Source organism: Cyprinodon tularosa, unplaced genomic scaffold, assembly GCF_016077235.1.
Source record: "Cyprinodon tularosa strain WSP-4 unplaced genomic scaffold, ASM1607723v1 ctg169, whole genome shotgun sequence".
NCBI classification, from domain to species: domain Eukaryota; kingdom Metazoa; phylum Chordata; class Actinopteri; order Cyprinodontiformes; family Cyprinodontidae; genus Cyprinodon; species Cyprinodon tularosa.
The window spans coordinates 516,531-528,983 of record NW_024038523.1 but is presented as its reverse complement, the minus strand read 5'-3'; the positions used below and the strand labels follow the sequence as shown (position 1 = coordinate 528,983).

The 12,453-nt window shown below is 37.8% G+C and overlaps 1 protein-coding gene across 13 annotated transcripts in view; it reads right to left on the bottom strand.

The window, feature by feature from the left end:
- The window catches only part of ablim3 (actin binding LIM protein family, member 3), a 106,010-nt gene that overhangs the window by 40,787 nt on the left and 52,770 nt on the right, over positions 1-12,453 (bottom strand). For all 13 annotated transcript variants that reach the window (XM_038281236.1, XM_038281238.1, XM_038281240.1 and 10 more), the window contains exons 5-6: positions 7,857-7,983; positions 7,618-7,711 (exon numbers count right to left, since the gene is read on the bottom strand). In XM_038281236.1, the coding sequence (XP_038137164.1) occupies positions 7,618-7,711; positions 7,857-7,983 (221 nt within the window). The remainder of the gene's footprint in view (positions 1-7,617; positions 7,712-7,856; positions 7,984-12,453) is intronic.

The following is a 12,453-nucleotide window of genomic DNA, read 5'->3' as shown; positions in this document are numbered from 1 at the left end:
ATTGGTTTTAAGTGGCCCAAAGTGTGGCAATAAATATCCCCCAAATAGATGGTAGAAATAGATCAGGCTCAGTATAGCCTAATTATAGACTCTTACATTTTAGCTTGAATTTATTTATTTAATTAAAGTACGCTAGATTACTGTGTATGCAAATGTTATGTAAAAAAAATACACAAAATAATTTACTTCAAAAATTAGTTTTAATCAGAATCAGTTGGCTGTTATGGTTAATTTTTTTTTTTAGATTTCCACTTTTTTTTTTTTGTTATTGAATATATAAGAAAACAATAACAATCTCAAATAACAAGTCAATAACAAATATTTCAATACAAGAAGAAATATCACAACTCCTGCTTTTGAAAAATAAAATTAAATGCACAGGCTGGAACAAAGTATAAAATAAAATAAAATAAATAAAATAATAATAGTAGTTAAAGTAAATTAATCAGTGGAGACTACCAACTGAAATTCTTCAATTAACTCAAACAATTTAATTGCATTTAAATTCTGCATCTTTCTCAGACATCTTTTGAAAAGGGAAAGTTCATTTTTGAGAGCAGAGATTGAGAGGGAGCATTTTGCATAGCGACATTTATGGATATAATACTTTGTTACAATTATTAGAATATTGATTAAAAATTCCAAATTTTTTTTCTTTAATGGATAAACCGAATTGAATGTTTTGCCAGGAAATAAAATCTAAATTTATTGTTTTAGAAGACAGAAAGGTTCGAAGTTGATCCCATAAGTTTAATACTTCTTTACATTCATAAAACAGATGTTTAGTTGTTTCCAATTGAGTTGTACAAAAGCCACAATTCTCAACATTAAACTTAAATCTCTCTCTTAAAAACTCATTTGAAGGATATATGTTATTTATTATTTTTAATTGTAATTCTTTATATTTAGGAGGAATTGGGAATTTCAAATAATTTGTCCTAATTTTGACTATCATAGATTTCTTAAAATTTTGTTAGAGAGCTGTGCTTTTTGTTCTTCCTGGGTACATATTATTTATAGAATATTGATTCAAAAACTTGTTGTTGCATTTATTATCTCTAATGTCCACCTGCTCAAATTCAATCTTATGGAGACAAACAATTGCAATTGCAAACAATTTATAGGTGCATTACCGCCACCTTCCAGAATGGAGCGACGCGAGCTCTTCTCGCGAGTCCTTCCGTATAACAATGACGTCGTATGTGATTGGAGGAGCCTGATGAGCCTTCGGCCCCATCGTCCAATCACGTGTGAGCTTTTGTGCACTACGACTTCTCGCGAGACCAGCATATTAGCAGACATGTTTGTGTTACTATAGAACTTCATCTCCAGTTACTGTGTTTGTATTTTGTTGTTACGTGAACAATGGCTGCACGACGTCTCGCGTTCAACTCGCCTCCAACTGCTCTTAGTCCACAACTTTCGGCCAGCCCGCAGACTGACGAGAAGAAACTGCTGATTGCTATCAGCGGACTGTCTCGTCAGCTTGCCCAACATACTGCCGACATGAATGAGCGCCTCACTCTGCTGGAGAATTCGATGCACTCCAGGTTGTAGTCCATAGAGGACAAGATGGTGGCTCTGCAGTCGAGCAACTTTGCGGGATATACGAACTCGAGGAAGAGAAGACGGGTGCACAACGCCATGCTAGCGGTAAATATATGTTCGATTACTGGTAGCTATGCTAAAAGCAGCCTAGCTTAGCTAGGCAAGCTAAAGACAACCTAGCCTAGCTAGGTAAGCTAAAAGCAGCCTAGCCTAAAGCTTTATTAAAGTGTATTTTTTGTGATTCACAGGAAGCAGTATGCCGTCTTCACAACTCGGAGACTAATTGCAGGCGCTATGAACCGGAGCAGGGGTAAGGTTTAAAGAATATGCTTTCATTCTGCGGTAAAAGGACATGGATACGGATGGATACCGACCATAGCTGTACTTTTTTTTTTTTCACAGACTACAGTCGCCTCACAATGAGGCGGTGACCTCCTATTTGCTCGGATTTGCACGATGTTGATAAAGACGACATTGTGTGTAAGTGACTCGTTTTAATGTTTTCTCCTTCCTTGTTACTGTGACTTGCGTTTGATTTTTTTTTTTTTTATTCATACCACTCTCATTTAATTGTTTTCCAGCTGCCTGTAAGACGTATTATGAGACGGTATGCAGGAGCTTCAGATACACGCTGCTAGCCAGCACGCTGCGTGCGGAGGCGGCCAGGCTATCTGCTCGGAGTCGGGCCAGAAGAAAGAGGGTAAGACTTTATTTGGTGACTATTTTTCAGGTGCATTAATAGATGTGTTGTGTCCATATGCAGTGCGCTGATACATTGTTTTTTTTTCAGCTGCTGAAGGCGAGGCAGAGTGTGCTAGCAGATGAGGAAATGGAACTCTGGAAGTCCGCCACCGTCGACCTCATGTCCGACGAAGAAGATGGCGTCGTCGGCGGTGTCTCTGGATGGATTGTACGGTCGCCGCCATTTCGTAGGCCGGATCTCACTGAACTCTGTGTTAAGCTGCAGTCCCGGTTAGAAGCGATGCCGAAGTACAGGGCCACGCACACTAGGCGTCTGCACATCGGACCTGCCTCGGAGGGAATGCTGCCTGTTACCTCCATCCCCGAGGAAGCAAACGGACCGTTCACGGAGTTGTAATTTTTAGATACGCATGTGTTTGGATACGCGTTGTATATAGTTGTGTGTGTTTAAATAAAGCTCTTTCTTTGCATAAACAGCTTCCTGGCAAATCTTCATTTCCTGTATAAATTCATTCATGTCCTTGATGGTAGCATAATAATTGTGTAGTAGTGTAGGATAACATAAATACACAGCATATGAATGAATAAATATATGAATGAATAAATATACGAATGAATAAATATATAAATGAATGAATAAATATATATATATATATATATATATGAATAAATATATATATGTAAATATATATATATGCCAACCAATCACGAGCGACTTTACTTGTTTAAAAAGAAGTGGTTCCGTCCAATATTCAGTAAGAAAATTAAAGCCTGGCGTGGCCACGTGTGGTTTTGCTGCCAATCACGAGCGATTTTACTTGTTTGAGAATAGTGGTTTCAGCCAATACTGAGTAGGTTATTCAAGCCAGACCTGGCCAGCCGCGCGGGTTTGCTGTATTCATATGCTAATTAGGGCCATTAGTACAGCTGATCGCTCTCCACATACATCACGGTACGTTTCCGACAATTTGTGGCACGACAAACGCGGACAAGCACGGGTTGCAAATTGTCGGAAACTGACGAAAATCAGGCAGATCTGCGGGAGTTTACGGGGGTTTACGGGGACGAAAATCTCACTTTTCATGCAGTGATAGAGGTGGCCAGATGTGCCTCTGCAGTGCCAATGACTGAGGCGTGGCCCTGTCCTGTCTCCTCAGCCTTGCTTCATACGCCAGAATTTCTATTTATAGGAGCGCGGCTGAAATACAGACCTGAGCCAGTTAGAGCGTGCGTAAGCTGGGAGTATCGTTTTATGTAATTTCATGCCGCACTGATTTTTTCTGCTTCTTATAGAAGAGATACTTTTACATGATCCACAGCAACAGCATATGCCTGGATTCCCAACTGTTTTTAAGTTGCATCTCAGACAATGCAGGGCAATAGCAGGGTTAGGCCATCAGAACACAATGAAAGGAAAAGCAAAGTGAACATATGATTTACATTCTGTTTTCATGCGTGAAAGTTTGTTCATCCATGTTTTAATGAAGCGTCCATTCTCTGTGGTTGTATTAATAAGGATGCTGAATTTAATCATATATTAAAATTAATGATGTCTGGCTCTGGACAGTTGGAATCAGTATCAGTTCAATAATATGTAGATACAGGGTTCCCGCGGGTCCTTACAAAGTCTTAAAAGGCATTGAATTCTTTAAAATAAAACTAAGGCCTTAATTGGTATTAAAATGTCTTAAATCAGTCTTTCGTAGGTCTTAATTTCTAAAATATCATAAATAGGATTATTTTTAATTAGGGCTGGGCGATATAGAAAAAAAGCTTATCGATAAAAAAAAATGCATATTGATCGATATCGATAATTATTGAAAAGATTTGAAACCATATTTTATGTGCAGCTCTGCCTGGACTTTTTATAATATTGCTAAATGATTTAATTTTAATAAAAAACACAAACACAGACTTCGAATTAAATCTTTATTTAACCAACTTTTTTAACCATAACAGAATTGTTTTAAAGAAAAATAACTTAAGAGACCTGAGTTATGTTATTAAATACTGACAAAGAATAAACTAAAGTGACCAGAAAAGTGACCAAAATAAATATAACAAATAAATAAATGCCCCCCCACCGCCGCCCCCGTTTCCTGCTTTAACCTGAGTTATTACTTTGAAGTTTCTGGGCCCTCAGCATTTTTATCTCAATTGTTAGAACTACGTGGGAAACTGCCCAGAACTGAAAATATATACGTATTTTCCGAAGATTCCTCGGAGGAGAGCCGCGTCGGGGCCTACACAGCTCGTACTCCTGCGGCTGTGAGCGGCTGAGATGATAAAAAAAAAAGTTGGTTTCGTTATCAGACTGGTTTTCACTGGTTCCCGACACATTTTCCAGATGACTGTGGTTTGTTTTTGGTCCGACTTGCCATGACCGAAATACTGCCAGACTGCCGAACTACAAAAACCCTTCTTTGAAACAATTTCCTCCGCCTCTCCTTGCTGCATCTTCATGTGCTCTGTGTTGTGGTTTGAGAGGGCGGCGCTTGGTGACGGCATGCCTGGGTCCGCGATTGTGATTGGTTGGGAGGAAGCAGTGACTAGCATAAACCTACATGCTAGGCTACAATGAGAAGGAAGGAAAACTGCGTTTCTTTTTTATCGAACTTTTATCGACCCTCTTTTTTTCTATTGCGCCACACGTCTATCGATCGATATATATCGTTATTGAATTATCACCCAGCCCTATTTTTAATTACGATTTATTTTTGTAATCTAAATAAAATGTTAAAATTGACAATTTTTTTTTTTATTATTTGGTTCCGTCCCGATAGAGGAACCAATAAAAGCGTTGTTGCGGCCGGGACATTTGGGAAATGCGCCATTAACTTTTTGTCTGGAAAATCTGAGCAAGTGTAAATGTAACCAAAATTGTCTCCAGCCAAGAGTTTTCTCCATGGCTAAAACCAGGGAACATACATGAGGCTCAGTGGATTTTATGCAAGAAGTCATTCAAGCTCAGAACGATGGGAATTAAGGCAGTGGAGTCGCACATGCGAAGCGCGAAACACAAAGCGTCAAAATGGAGTTACCGAGAAACAGCCGGTATTTCTCAGTTTAGTTCCACCCTTGTCTCTGCAACGCCTCCACTTATCACCAAATCAAACATACTAAGAAAACCATACAAAGAAAAATAGCTGCAAAAAAGACTTAGCACTGGTTATGTTGGGGCTTTAAAACTGATTTGTTTTGTTCCCTGCTAAAACAACGTTTGTGAATTCAGTTAAATAATTGTTAAAATATATCTGTCATTTGTGTGTTTTTAGCTTTCTTCCTGTGTGGGAAGCTTTTCAAAATTTGAAACATTAGTGCAGTGGTTTATGTTAAAATAAACCTTTGGGTTAAGTTGTCGCAAGCAGGTTTTTCTTGTGTTTCTTGTAAATTTGGTCTTAAATTTTTATTTCAAGTGGCATTAAAAAGTCTTAAAAAGTCTTGAATTTAACTTGCCTTATGCTGTAGGAACCCTGTAGATAAATCATACTTAACACACTTATTAGTTTACCAGATGCAAGAGGAAGGGAAAGAAATATGTACAGTCATTGGGATAAAAATATTAGAACCCCCTTTTTTTTTTGTCATGTTCATCACAGATATGATTGCTCCTCATTAACAGAGCACTTCTCTCTAAATCTGAAGGTTCACTAGTGGTCCTTAGTTTCTATTAGTAGAATGGGAGGCAGATCTTTTAGTTATCAGGCTCCTCTCCTTTGGAACCAACTACCAGTTTTAAAACTTTCCTTTTTGATAAAGCTTATAGTTAGAGTGGCTCAGATTATCCTGAGCAATCTCTATAGATATGCTGCTATAGGCTTAGACTGCTGGAGGACATGATATATCAGCTATTTCTTCTTTTTTCATGTATGTATCAAGGTAAAGAGGAAACACCACACTTTTCAGATTTCCTTTCTTAAAATATTTTTTTTCTGAGAAAATGTTATATTAAATTCCCTCCACCTTGCAATTGGTTTATTACATAAAATCATGATGAAAGTTGGAGGTTGTCAAGCAAGAAAATGTAACAAAGTTCAGGGGTTGCACATACTTTTGCAAGGTACTGTAGACAAAATAAATAGAGACTTGGAGATAAAAGCAGACATGTCCTCACGTCTAAAAATAGCCCAGAGAGGCTGGCAGTCAGGAACAAAGCACTTCACACCAGCGATTCTGACGAGCAACAGACCACAGGGACGACAAGATTCGGTGTGTTTCTGTGTCTGCGTCCAGCAATGTGTTTCATCCACATATTGTCATAAAATGTTCAAGAAGACCTTTAGAGAATCCTCCAAAGCATCTGCGCATCATAGCTTTAATCATTTCCAGCAGTTTACAGTTTCTCTTACTCTTTTCCCTTCTGATATCTAATCTAAGCCCCTTTTTTTCCTTTGCAGCCCTCCTTTCAACCCTTGACTTCTTTGGTATAACAGCAGAAATGGGAATTTTTGTCACAGCAGAACTTTCTCTCTACATCAGTTTCACTTTCCGCCATCTTTTCCCTCCCATTTCACCCTCGAATCTTTTTATAGCTTTCAATGTTCCTCTTGATTTCTTACAGAAGTCAAGAGGAACTTTCTTTCCCCTTGTGTTAATGAAGGCAGAGTTGTAATCTCACAATGTGTTCATATGGAAAAACTGGAGAATAAAGAATAAGAGAAATAAAATAAGATATCAGAAAAGACAGATGCATCTAAACTAAATTTCATTTCACAAACAATTACAGGTGCTTGGCTCCAGGCACTCAGAGATTTACTTCCATACAGAAATCCCACATTCATATCTTCAGGTAACACAGAGTACATGTCAGACTTAATAATATTACTTTAGCGATAGTTTAAAGGTGTTGCTTTATTGTATGTCTTTTTTCATCTCCTTTCTATCTCTTCTTTCTTTCATCTTTTCTCTTTTTTTCTTTTTTCCTTTTCTTCTTCTGTTTTTCTGCTCTATTTACATTGCAGTGTCCATATAAACTGTAAAACTCCCTGCATAATTATAATAAAGCAATTTATATGCATGAAACAAGTGGAGCAGTATGGCAATTGCCGTACCGCTACACTTGTGAAAGTAAAATCTGTTGGGCTCTTTTTGGCATCAGGACAATTATTCTTATTGCCACATTGCCAGACAGGACACTGTAAAAAAATAAAAATAAAATAAACTGAATTTGATTCATTTCAAACTATTTATCCCCTCCTAATCGTGAACCAGCCACTCCCTAAAGCACAGTGCAGCTTAGTCTAAGCTGAGGAAGAAATGCTGCAGTTCAACTCTGATAAAGCTGATTGCTCCAAGTTAATACCCTTCATCTCCCAGTTTGGATTTTTATAATTCTCCTTTTTGCATCACTTCACGCTCAAATCTCACCTCCAGAACCCGTCCGCTGATGTATCTGTTGCAGGTCTCACATTTCACCCCGTACTGTGCATGATAATCTGCCTCACAGTACGGTACTCCATCCCTACAACACCGGAAAGACAGAAGACACTGTTTTACTCTGCCAAACAGACAATACTCTAGCCTGAGAGGGATAACTGGATATGTTCATAAGAGGTGGAAACAAAGACATCTGAGAGTACACTGTCTCCACATTTTCACACACTTACTTGCTGATGTACTCCCCGGTGAGAACCATGTTGCACGTCTGACATCTGAAGCAGCTGACGTGCCACTGTTTCTCCAACGCCAGGAGAGACTGACCCTGTTTAATCTCTGCTCCGCATCCAGCACAGTCTGAATCAGAAGGAGATAAATTTAAAAAAATAACAGTTCAGCTGCATGTTAATCTAATAAGCGTCTAATTTGATTGCAAAGATAATGTTGTTTTTTTCATCCATCATATTCCTGCATAACACTTTTTATCATAAAAATAAGCTGCGGATCCCGCATAAATCACCCTGCTTATACTCCTGTTGTTCATCCAGTACACTAAAGAATCAGCCCCAGCAGGTTTGACCATTATAGGCTGGATAAAGACAATAGATGAGATACTGTAGCCCTGGCTCACAAAGGAAGCAAAGCGGCACGGCTGAAAACTGAAACAGGGTCAATGATTCTTATTTGGAAGAAAATTTGCTGAAATTTTTTTTGACCCAGTCCAGGGCCTCATATAGTACGGAAAAGGATTAGGGCTAGTGGAAAAAAAAAAAAAGTTAACTGATTTTTACATTTTATTTCAGTTTAGTATGGGAAAAAAGTCAGAATTCTGAGAAAAAAGTCAGAATTCTGACTATAATCTCAGAATTCTGACTTTTTTTATTGTCAGAATTCAGTCAGAATTCTGAGAAAAAAGTCAGAATTGTGAGATTATAGTCAGAGTTCTGAGATTATAGTCAGAGTTCTGAGATTATAGTCATAATTCTGAGATTATAGTCAGAATTCTGACTTTTTTCTCAGAATTCTGAATTTTTTCTCAGAATTCTGAGTTTTTTTATTGTCAGAATTCAGTCAGAATTCTGAGATTAAAGTCAGAATTCTGAGAAAAATGTCAGAATTCTGACTATAATCTCAGAATTCTGACTTTTTTTATTGTCAGAATTCAGTCAGAATTCTGAGATTAAAGTCAGAATTCTGAGAAAAAAGTCAGAATTGTGAGATTATAGTCAGAATTCTGAGATTATAGTCATAATTCTGAGATTATAGTCAGAATTCTGACTTTTTTCTCAGAATTCTGAATTTTTTCTCAGAATTCTGAGTTTTTTTATTGTCAGAATTCAGTCAGAATTCTGAGATTAAAGTCAGAATTCTGAGAAAAATGTCAGAATTCTGAGATTATAGTAAGAATTCTGACTTTAATCTCAGAATTCTGACTTTTTTCTCAGAATTCTGACTTTAATTTTAGAATTCTGACTTCTTTTATCGTCAGAATTCAGTTTATTCTGAGATTAAAGTCAGAATTCTGAGAAAAAAATCTGAATTCTGAGATTAAAGTCAGAATTCCAATAAAGATACATAGAAATAGTTTTATAAAGGGCAACAATAACTACAGATTTCTAATCATAGTTTTATATTTACAAGCACTTATTTGTGCTCTGTAAGTTTTTTTTTTTTTGCCTGAGCAACAAAAGAGTAATGCAGAAAAACAGCATTTACTACGTGACCTTCACACTAAAGGTTTGAAAGCGAGAACTGAGCTTATTCTAACCAACAGCTGTAGAAGCACATAAATAAAAAAACAGCTCATCCGTCAGTTACGGCGTCGTTCTATTATCACACGGGGACGGATATCCATATGCTGCATAGGGGCGCCGTGGCATTTATTGCTGATTTACTGCTGCGTCTGCTAGATGAACTGAGAGGTAAACCTTCATAAAAAATCTGATATTATAGAAGGTAGTCAAGTCAGAATATACAGAGAGATTTAGGTGGAGAACATAAAACAGAGGTCAACAACAGGCCAGGGACCATGAGCTGCTCAGAGATAAACTATGAGGGTGTCAACTAAAATACAATCATATAAACTTTAATTAGAATCTGTAAATATGACATAAACTATTATTTCTGCAACTGAAAAACTGGTCCAGCACCGAAGGCCTTTCAATTAACGAGTATAAACAATTGAAGTGAGCCGGAAGGTGAACCTGGCTCAGTAATTCTGTGCTCTGCCGTCTCTCTTTTATTTTAACCATCTGGTTTTTTGTTTGCAAAGGTTTGCATGGCTCAGCGCTTCAGCGTTTAGCTGCATCCCTCTCCTGGACTAACATTAGCACTTTTACATTCCTCAGTTTTTTCCCAAATAGAAAACCCTCCTGGCTCAGTGATTCAGACTCCACCTTCACTGGAAAAAACATTCTAGAAATAAGTAATAAATATCTTAAATTATGTGTGTTTACCCTTAATTTGAGTAGGTAAATGAGATAGTTTGCCAATGGAATGAGTATTTTTACTCTTAAAATAAGATAATTAGATAATATGCACTTTAAATAAGACAATGCAATTGTGTTTTCTTATTTTAAGTGAAAATGTTCTTGTTCCATTGGCAAAATGTCTCCTTTGCCTCCTTAATCCAAGAACAAATGTACTTATTTGAAGAAAAAATGACTTATCTAGATTTCGATTTTTTCCAGTGTTTTTTTTCTCCCTTATGAAGAAATATTGTGAGCATAGCACATTTGCTTTTTTTTCTGTCTGATAGAAAGTATTTTTTGCTCAATGTTTAGGGTTTTAACACTTTCTTTCACCACAGGCAAGTTAATAGCTTAAAGTAAGTGATTCAATGATTAATTGATCAAGTTAAAACTGAACTGGACTGTTTATTGATGGAATTTAATGTAAAATGCATTTAGATCACATGTCTCTGACTGGTGCTTTCTATGGAGTGACTTTTGTGCCATTATTGGTGCAGGAACAATATATTTTGTAAATGGAGTCAAATGAAAAAAAAAAAAAAAAAGTTGTACATTTCAATTAAAAAATTAAATCCAAAAATAAAAGATATTTCAATAAAATATGTCTTCATATTTTGCAGTTTTATTTTTCAAAATATTTTGATAGTTTTTTTTTTTTTTTTTTTTTTACAGTTTTTATATATTTAAATTGTTTTCTTTTCAAGTTTTATCAGATTAAGTTTTAAAAATTGCATTTGTGCCACAGATCACATGAAATTCAAAAAGATTGGAAGAAAAATTCAAATAGAGAATATGTGAATAATTTTTTTTTTTGTAAAACATGTCAATAGTAATATTTGAAAAAATACAATTGAAAAAAAAAACAACAACAGAACAACTACGATGGTTTTAAAAGTTTACTAATTGGAGTTTACCTACAAATTCCAATTTACAAAATGTTTTGTTTTATCCAAATTGTCATTTACAAAATGTGTTTGTTCTTCTCAACAATAATGCTACAAAATAAACTCCATACTTTTCTGAAAATAATTTATAATCTGTTGTTAAATACAGCTCTCCTACATCAACTGAATTAACCAAACGTCTAAAGAAACCAAGAACTAAATTTTGACCTTATTCTGTGTCGTAAAAGATCAACTATCTAAAGAAGAGGAATATATATATATATATATATATATATATATATATATATATATATATATATATATATATATGTATATATCCATCCATCCATGCATCTTCAGTAGGGAGGCCCAGACGTCCCTCTCCCCAGCCACTTTGGCCAGCTCCTCCGGGGGAATCCCAAGGCGCTCCCAGGCCATTCGAGAAACATAGTCCCTCCAGCGTGTGCTGGGTCTCCCCCTGGGCCTCCTCCCGGTGGGACGTGCCTGGAACACCTCACCAGGGAGACGTCCAGGAGGCATCCTAACCAGTTGCCCGAGCCACCTCAACTGGCTCCTCTCGACGTGGAGGAGCAGCGGCTCTATTCTGAGTCCCTCCCGGATGACCGAGCTTCTCACCCTATCTCTAAGGAGGAGCCCAGCCACCCTACAGAGAAAACTAATTTCAGACGCTTGTATCCAGGATCTTGTTCTTTCGGTCATGACCCAAAGCTCCATAGATGAGGGTAGGAACGTAGATCGACCGGTAAATCCAGAGCTTTGCTTTTTGGCTCGGCTCTGTCTTCACCACAACAGACCGGTACAGCGAACGCTTCACAGCAGACGCCGCACCAATCCGCGATCTCTCGCTCCATCTTCTCCTCATTCGTGAACAAGACCCCAACATACTTAAACTCCTCCACTAGGGGCAGTACATCCTCCCCAACCCGATGAATGCGCTCTACCCTTTTCCAGCTCAAGACCATGGTCTCGGATTTGGTGGCACTGATTCTCATCTCGGCCTCTTCACACTTGGCTGTGAACCGCTCCAGTGAGAGCTGTAGATCGCGCCCTGATGAAGCCAATAAAACCACATCATCTGCGAATACCAGAGATTCAATCCTAAGGCCACCAAGGTAGATCCCCTCAACACCTTGGCTGGCCAAGAACTTCTGTCCATAAAAGTTACGAACAGAATCTGTTACAAAGGGCAACCTTGGCAGAGTCCAACTCTCACCGGAAAACGAGTCCGACTTACTGCCGGCAATACGGACCAGACTCTGACACCTAGCACACAAAGACCTAACAGCCCTTATTAAAGGGCCTGGTTCTCCATACTCCCGGACTACCCCCCAAAGGACCCCCCTAGGGACACGGTCGAATGCTTCTCCAGATCCAGACTGGTTGGGCAAACTCCCATGCACCCTCCAGAATCCTGCTGAGGGTCTAGAACTGATCCAGTGTTCTGCGGCCAG